This window comes from Nicotiana sylvestris, chromosome 3 (assembly GCF_000393655.2).
Source record: "Nicotiana sylvestris chromosome 3, ASM39365v2, whole genome shotgun sequence".
Classification (NCBI taxonomy): Eukaryota; Viridiplantae; Streptophyta; class Magnoliopsida; order Solanales; family Solanaceae; genus Nicotiana; species Nicotiana sylvestris.
In genome coordinates, this window is record NC_091059.1 from 109,100,034 (window position 1) to 109,109,987 (window position 9,954).

Below are 9,954 nucleotides of genomic sequence, written 5' to 3' on the forward strand. Positions count from 1 at the left end.
GTACTGGTGGTCGTCCATCCTGCCCGGTAGCACGTGTCCTCACTATCTGTGAGAGAATGGAATAACAGAAGTTTAGTACTCAGATCAACAAATTCGTATGACAAGAATTTCAAGAATATGAAGTTTTTCCTAAAGGTTCTGCATCCTCTCGAGGATAAATACAGACGTCTCCATACCGATATGCGAGACTCTACTAAACTGACTCATGACTCGCGAGACCTATGTAACCTAGGTTCTAATACAAACTTGTCACAATCCCAAATACCCGGTCGTGATTGCGCCTATCACATTATAAGGCAAGCCAACCTAAACATTAATCACAACCCTTTTTCTTTTATAAAGCCATTTTTCTAGCACAGGTTTAAATACCAATTTTCATAAACAGTGTTTAAAATAACTAAAAATGTGCGAAAACTGATAAAATATAAGACAACACAACCCAAACATCTGGTGTCACGAGTCTAGAGCCTCTAGATACATAACCGACTGTCTAATACATCAATAGTCTAAAAATACAAGAAAAGAACAAGATAATAAGGAGAAAACAGGGCTGTGGATGCCATGTAGCTACCTTGCAATCTCCAGGAAACTCTGGATAAGCTGAGGACTCTTACTCCGCCACTCGGGCACCTGGATCTGCACACAAGGTGCAGGGAGTAGCGTGGGTACGCCAACTCAGTAAGTAACTGAAGTAAATAAGGTCTGAAATCAGTGACGAGCAGTAAAAAATCATATAAGTGAATACACAACCGGATAACAGATCAAATTCTACAGTTTAAAACCCGTTCCGTCATAAAATTATAAATTTCAGTACTTGAAATCATATACCTATCAATTTTTCAACAGAGGCTTATTTTAAAAGAAGAGTGAAATCAGTGAAATTATCATAGTTGGGCCCCTCGGGCAAGGTATCACTCAGAATATGGCCTCTCGGGCAGCCTCTCAGTCACTCGTGATTCAACTCTCGTCACTCAGTACTCACTCTCAGCACTCAGGCTTATTAGTATCTCATAATAATAATAATCATAGTAACCACAGCGGCGTGCAGCACGATCAATAATTTATAATCGACTATGCTCACTGGGGGTGTACAGACTCTGGAGGGGCTCCTACAGCCCAAGCGTCATATCGCTGCGACGCACAGCCCAATCTAATATATATACCGCTACGGCGTGCAGCCCGATCCATAATAGTATCGTTGCGGCGTACAACCCGGTCCATCATATATATATATATATATCCTCACTATTAGGTTCTCAATCTCTCAGTCATTAACCTCACAGCCACTCGGGCGTAACAGTAGAAATTAGGAAACTCGGTCCGAACATTCCTAACATTTAAGAAGTACAGTGATAAACCAGTTTTAAACAATTAAATAGGTAAAACATGACTAAGGATATGCTTTCAAACAAATAGAATGAGGAAAAACAGTAGAAATGCCCCTAAGGGTCTCAACAAGTCGGCACAAGGCCCCAAACATGGCATACAACCCATAATACAATATAAATGACTAAAGTACGGAATATCATAAGGTTTCAAATCAAATACGCGGCTCAAAAGTCGCTACGGGACGGACCAAGTCACAATCCATACTGGTGCACGCCCACACTCTCGTCACCTAGCATGTGTGTCACCACATTTATCAAAACAATTCAAATACTGGGGTTTTGTACCCTTAGTTCCAGATTTACAATGGTTACTTACCTCAAAACGGTGAAATTACTACTCCGTGATGCCTTTGCCCCTCGAATCGACCTCCACTCGCGTCGAATTTATCCAAAATCAGAATAACGGCGTCAAAATATGCTAAGGGAACGAAGCTCAAGCGAAAACAATCAAATAATACCAAAAATCCCGAAATTAGCCAAACCCGACCCCGGGCCCACATCTCGAAACTCGATAAAAAATCACATCAACGGAATTCTTATCCTTCCACGAGTTCATACATACTAAGAACACTGAAATCAGAGTCCAAATGACCCCTCAAATTCTCATTTTAAAGTCTCTTAATCTCAAGCCCTAATCCCCAATTTTTCTTCCTTAATCTCCACTAATACCTTGATTAAACAATGGAAAAATGATCATAAACCCAAATAATGAAGCTTAGGGAACTTATCCAACTGATATCCCTTGATTTCTTTTGAAATCCACTGCCTTAGCCTCTTTCCCGTCTTCAAAAATGGAGTATTTCGCAAAATTCGCGAAGAAAACAATATATACCTTCTGGGCAGGGATTTTCGCACCTGCGGCCAGTCTATCGCTTCTGTGGTACCGCATTTGCGGTCAACCAACCGCTTCTACGGTTTTTCATTAACTCAGCCCCGATCCGCATCTGCGATGCATCAGCCGCACCTGCGCCATCGCAGGTGCGGTCCATTAACCGCTTCTATGGTTTCCTGACTCCCTAGCTTAATTCCACTTCTGCAGTTTCCTTCCCCACATCTACGATATCTCACCTGCAGTCCCCAATCCACAAGTGCGGAAATACCAGAAAACCAGAAAAATTCTGCAGCTTCAAAAAAATCTCAACTCCCCGTCAATCATCCGAAATCACGATGAGGCACCCGGGACCTCAACCAAAAGCCAGCATATCCCAAAACATTATTTAAACTTATACCAATCTTCAAAATACCTCAAACAACACCGAATCAACCAAGACACATCGAATTCAAGCCTAGGTTTCCAAAATCTTCTAAATTACACTTTTGATAAAAAACCTAACCAAACCACGTCCGAATGACCTGAAATTTTAAACACACATCCTAAATGACATAACGAAACTACTGCAACTCTCGGAATTCCCTTCCAACCTTATATCAAAATCTCACCTACCAACCGGAAATCGCCAAAATACCAACTTCGCTAATTCAAGCCTAAATCTACTCCGAACCTCCAAAACTCATTCCGATCACGCTCCTAAGTCCCAAATCACCTCACGAAACAATCCGAACCATCGGAACTCACATCCAAGCCATCTAAATACAAGTCAACCTCTGGTTGACTTTTCCAACTTAAACTCACTCCAAAGAGACTAAGTGTCTCAAATCTTACTAAATCATTTTTGAACTCAAGCTAACCAACCCGATCACATATAGAACCAAGAAATAAAGCAATAAGAAGCAGAAATGGGGGAAACGGAGTGGTAACTCATGAGACAACTGGTCAGGTCATCACACTAAGGATATGAGGCTGATTATGTGGCGCCAGAGCATTACCATCGTGGGCCAGCAGTGGAGCCTGAACGTGGTCGACATGGCAGGCATGCCTAGAGAGGTCGGGGTGTCCCGCAAGGTCGTGGGGTTTGGCGAAGAGGTGGTCCCCAGCAAGGGGGCGTTGAGGCACCTGTTGAGGATGTTGGAGTTGATCAGCCGGGTGACCACCCTGAGCCAGACCATGCTCCTAGTGATATGCCGTCATTCAGCCTGCATCTTACTCCAGGGACTTCACAGGTGACCGCGTCAACTCCATTGTTGATCGCGGGCACGACCATTACGTGACAGGGGTGGGATCAGTGTTTTCCTGGTCCTCTAGAGCCATCAACAGTTGATGATGATCATCCGACACGAGATGTGGATAGTGGGCGCCGATTGAGTTAAGGCTCATCATCGAGGGATGCTGAGGATCTTTCATAGGATTTGGTTAGTTTGTATTACTATTATTTATATTTGTTTTTATCTCATTGATTAGTCATAAATATCTAAAGCGTTTTTATTTTTGAAGGCATTATCCTCGCCCGTCACGGAGGCCACTTTGTGCGATACTGACATGCCTGAGATGGATGATTATATTCAGGAGCCCGCCGAGACCATGGTAAGACAATTTAATTTTTTTTACCTAACACGTACATTACTAATATAGATTTCATATACTAAAATATCTTATTATTCTATAGGTTACTGCTGGATCGATGACCTGTTCTACCGAGCTTGCCAGCCTTAATGATGATCATGCTGCATCTCATCCTTCGATAAAGAGGTGACGTGATGAGGACGATCCTGATAGTGTAGCCGGGTGGGATGGGATGCGCCTCAGGCCAGCCAATGCTTTAAAGCATACAGGCTGTGGGACATATTGACATTTTTTGATTTTATGTACATATAACATTCAGTAAATGATAGCAACATTATTTATGGTTTACATTATATGCGCATTGTGTTTTTATTTCTCGGGTTATTTATTAGTTTAATACTATAAAACAAAAACAAACATAGCAACTTAACATAATTTAAATTCGGTACAACTAATGAAAATACATGACATGGAAAACATAAAGATAAAATACTACACTCAACACATATATGTGCTTGTTTAGTCACTATCGCCCATTATTCTCTGCTTCAACCACTTAAATTTCTCTTCCAACCTATTTTTTTCTTTTTCCGCCTCTTTTAGTTTCTCATTCACTGCCACAAGTTGTTTTTGTGGTTTAAAGATCTGGAGTTCATATTCACCGGTCATATTTCAAACATAGTACAAACAATGTTTGTAGTATTTCTGGTTAATGGGTTCATCGTACCATTTTTCAAATGTACATTGATTTCCGTCCTACCTATGGGGAGTATAACACAACACTATTAATAAACATGTTATATAAAAAATATTAACAAATATTTTTTCCAAAACAATAGCTTACAAGTTGTTGACATATCCAGCATCTGCGCCACACATTACCGTTTGACAAACATGGCTTCAAAATTGCACGTTTGTCACAATAACAACTTGGTACGTCACTGCGTCCAGACATTTCTTAATGCAAGACAAATGAAAAATTAATGGAAAGTTTTTCTACTTGTTTCGTTAGGCACAAATAATAACTAAAGTGCGCTAGGTTTTTATAAGCAGATATTACACATAACGCATATTGGTAGTACGCTATGTTTCGCGTGATAATGATTCTTAGGGGACAAGACAACTTTTCCAGAATGACCGCTTTTTCAGCTCGACAAGACAATACACATAACACATTTTGGTGCCGCACTATGCTTCGCTTGATAATGATTCTTAAGGGTACATGACAGCTTTTCCAGAACGATAGCTTTTTCAGAACGACAACTTTTTCAGGTCGACAAGACATTAAACATAACACATTTTGGTAGTGCTCTATGATTCTTTAGGGTATAAGACAACTTTTTAAACTGAAACAAGAGATATGTATTCAAAGACAATTTGAAGGAACATTACAACATCGATATAAAAAATGCCACTAACATTTAATAAGTGGTTCACGAAGAGGCAAAAGGGTGAAGGTTCTTCAACAGATCCCCATGAAATACTTCTTAAGACTATCGATCCCTATCTTGAAAAAAATATGCTAGATTGCTATAATGATTTGGTTGATGACAAGTGGTGTGGTATTCTGCATCCCTTGGAAAATAAGCCTATCAATATACACATTGATCTCAAAGTTGCAGGGCATATTATTAAGGGCGACGCGCAGTCTCAAAAGCATGAAGGTATGGGAATTTGGGGAAAAAAACTACATTGGATTACCCTTTAATCAAAACGATCTGATTATGAAGTACTATGTCACTGGCATGGGCTTGTTGTGCCACAAGCACTGTTTGCAACCTTCCAAACAAACACACACAAAGATGAACCAGAAGTGATTCGGCATTTGATGAAGGAGATTCTAGAGATGGAAAAGGCACTAGTTGTTCCTCATGCAATGGATGATCTTAACTTCCTAGGAAGAACGGAGGATCAATACTGGGATTTACTAGAAAATGAAAAATTACATAGAGACAACGATTATCCTATTTTGCCAACAATTTTCGAGTGGGAGAGACTACCTAAGTTTCTACCACAGACGTTGAACGTAGGAGTCCCATATTGCTATAGAAATCTAGCAAGTGGTCTTATTGATGATAGCGATAAAATACAAAAAATGTGTGCCAACTGGGACCTAGATTACGATGCCCTCGGTCCCGAAGGATATGTACACGATTTTGACGAAGACGATGAAAACAGTGACAATGAAATAGTGCCAGGCTGCGACAATAATGACGAATGACAATAGTTTTTTTCTTCGGGTGTATGTTAAATTATTGTGCTGAAGTATTAATGCTAAATATCAATAAGACTTAACACCAATGGAAACATAATTTTATTTCATACATTTTGCAAGATGAATATGTACATACATTTATTACAACAAATTATTGAAAAAAATACTACGTGTATCCTTGATAATTGGGCATATTGGATGAACTTCCACCGAGAGCTAAATTACCACCACTACCCAAACTAGCTGAAGGACATTTATGATGGTAGTGTCCTGTTTGCAAACATATGCCATATTTACGGGCATAAACGGTATCACCAACATGCATTTAGTTCTGTATACGCATTCTTTTTTGCACTTGTCACTGACGCAAATACTCCTTGTTACACACCATTTTAAATGGTTCCGACAGCCAATAATGCTCAGCACTCACTAGCTGTAACTGTCCACTATAGGTGTTTAAGTATGCAGCAACACTATATTCTTTATCAACGTAGCTGGTTGCTGCGAAACCTGTATGTTGAAAGCACTTCATGGCATGTGAGCACGACATGTGATAGATGGACCATTTCCCACAAGAGCATAATCTTATGGATTTATTTACGGTGTGTGTATTATTCTCTCGGTTTTGATAGATAGCGGTGCGAACTTTAAAAATATTTCACTCATTGCAATACTGTAAATATGAATGCCAATGTGCTCGCCTTCTGTATTTCTCAAATATTTTCATTGGTATTGCCATATATTCAATACCCCTTTTCATCAATGACAATGCAAATCTATCCCTTTCAACAAACCTCTCCGTCATCTGCTTGAATGACATCCGCACCATGGCAGTGACAGGCAATCCACCTACAGACTTCAATAATCTGTTGAAAGATTCTGACACATTTGTAGTCAGAATTCCCAATCTTCTGCTACCATCTGCATGCGAAGTCCACTTGTCAAGCTCATATCGCATCAACTAACGATAGGCTCCTTGGTCTTCCTACTTGATCAATTCTATGCGCCTCCTGAATTTATACTCTTGGTGATCTGTTGTAGCCATCCACTTTAAATCATGCAATTTCTTGTTGGAATATTCCTTTTGGAAATTGGCCTTCAAGTGCCTTACACAGTAACGGTGGTAGGCTATGATTTCTGCCATGCACGCAAATTCTGTACAGAACTTAAAATACCGCCATGCCGATCAGATATTAGACAAATACCTGAACATTATCCGAAAACGTGCTCCTTCAAGTGGTTCAAAAATAGTATCTACATCTCTTAGATTTCATTGGCACAAATAGCAAAAGCAAGGGAAAATATACTTCTATTAGCATCTACTGTAACGACGATCAACAACTTAATATCATACTTTCCATAGACATGAGCACCGTCTATGGATATTACCAGATGGCAATGCACAAAACCATTAATTACTGGTTTAAATCCCAAGAACACATATCTGAATATGTGTTCTGGTATTCCCGGACTCCTCTCAAGCTTCCATTCAACAATAGTCCTGGGGTTAAAGTGTTGCAATACGGTCATGTACCTGGGTAGAGATTCAAAGGACTTATCCCAGTTACCATAAATAATTTCAAACGCATATTTACGCCCGAGAAATACCTTTCTTTTGGTAATGGTACACCCATATTCCTGGTGGATAGATGTTATACACTCTTTGATCTTGTACCTTATGGACGCTTCAATGTGTGGAATCAAGACAAGAGAAATCAAGTCAACATTCAAGTTAAAATGATTCCCACTGAATGTGTCCATTTCACAATTGTGGATGCCAATGTATTTACCCACAACCTACATATTTGTTTTCATCTTCCTCGCACGTAGCATCCAATTACAACTCGTAAACCATCTACGAAAAATAACCTTGTACATATCCAGAGATGACTCATAAACTATGATCTCACGACGCTCTTTTATGCTGTACATTTGCACCGCCCTGCTTAGGCGCTCTTTATCAAGAAAAAGTATGCCCTTTGACAGCACCGTTGCTCTAGATTCATCTCACATTACTGTTCGAATTTCGTCAATATCCCTGGTGAGGGCATCCACATCAGTCATACTTGGCAAATAATCAAGGTAGGGAATCTCCCTTGAATAAAACGGCACGTGTGACTCGTACACTCTTGGTCTAACGGGAGGTGGAGCATGCTCCCTCGTCAAATAAGGTTCAGCATTCTCTTCCTCTTCATCATCATCCTCATCAGGGAAGGGTGTGTCATCTCTAGACTCATCGGCATTGTATTCATAATCGCTATTTTCTTCCTGACTCTGCGCATCTGCCATATCCTGGTTACATATGTCGTATTCGGGCAATTGAGTAAGGACAGGACCTTCAAGTTGCTCATTTTTACTGCACAACCAATAAAATAATGAGTTTCTCAAATTGATCCAAACTTTACATATAACTTTATCACTTCACTTACAAATCATAATGTATTGATATCCCATGATGGACATTATCCTGTTGATGATGACTCCCGGATGGACCACCATGATCCAACGCACCAAAACTAGGCATATCCCAAGTGGACATTGGTTCATAACTTGTAAAATTCATATCCGACCGGTACCCCCTATGGAATATATGAGTGTTAATACAAATTCAATACATAAAAATAAACATTGTAACACAAAGGAAAATTGAAGTTTACCACTCGGCTTGTGGATCATGTAAACTAGGAGATAAACATTTCCAATAGTTTTATTACAAGAAATTTCTGGTATTCATCCGAAGTCCTCAAAAAATCTCTTAGAGTTTCATCATCTTCGATGTTAAACTCAGCATAACAAGCAACCCCTTGCGAAGTGATAGAATACGGATATCTTCCGGTTACTTTAATATTCACCGAACGTTTACTCACGCTCATTTTTTTACATAACAACGATACCAATTTATCGTACTCCATTATAAGTGGCAACTTAACATGGCACTGTGGAGATAAACTATAGCTTGCTGAGTTATTCGCTACCACAACCTCACCCCCCAATATAATAAAATCCTAATTCTTCGCTCTTCAGATATTATGACAAAATGCAAAATAACTTAACGGGAAAATATTTTAGAAGACTTGAAAATATTTATGAATGGATTTTTACAAAATCCTGAACCTCTTTAAATAAGGCAAAAATCAGTCTGGGGGGTACAATTATTTGAGGTATAGCGCCTTAAATATGGGCGCTATACCCAGTTGAATTATTCGTGGGCCCACATAATATATATAGCGTGGTATGTTAGGGTGTTATATATAGCGCCTTACATTAGGGCGCTATACCTTAACGGACAAACGACCGTTAAGGTATAGCGCGGTATGCTAGGGCATTATATATATTATGGTGCCCAATTTTTTTCCACACATTTTGGTTCTTTGGTCCAAATGAACCACAGTTTGGTTCCAGACTCCGCCTTATATATCCTCTCCATTCTCTAATCTATTTATTCACGCTCGATAGCCGAGGGTTTACCGAAAACTGACTTTTTATCTTCTTGAAGGTAGGGGTAAGGTCTGCGTACACACTATCCTCCCCGAACCTTATTTGTGAGATTACACTAATTTTATTACTGATGTATTCACATACGATATTTATATTAAATTAATAAATATAGTATTAACAATTTCAATTAAAGTGAAAGTTAACGGATAAACGTGTATGAAAATACTTATTTTATATTTATTAATTTGATATAAATACTGGGTACAATTAAGTTTTTACCTCCCTCGATATGTCAGGACGATGTTTCTATGACATTGCCTATGCTCATTCGCATTAATGATGTTTTGCTTTGGCCACTATCAAATGGTAGGACAAATGATTGTTTAGTTGATTAAAGGAATTAGAAGTGGAAATTTCAAAAAAAAAAAAAATGCGACACTTACCCTTCAGTATTTTGATATTTTAAAATTTAAAATATGTCGGTGATTTTTCATTAATGATATTACAATATC

The 9,954-nt window shown here is 39.1% G+C and overlaps 1 protein-coding gene across 1 annotated transcript; it reads right to left on the reverse strand.

Annotated features, from left to right (window-relative positions):
• Positions 1-7,267: 7,267 nt before the first annotated feature.
• Positions 7,268-7,765, reverse strand: LOC138887820 (uncharacterized). Its single transcript, XM_070169608.1, has one exon. It carries the CDS (start codon positions 7,763-7,765, stop codon positions 7,268-7,270), a length of 498 nt encoding a protein of 165 aa, XP_070025709.1.
• Positions 7,766-9,954: the final 2,189 nt, after the last annotated feature.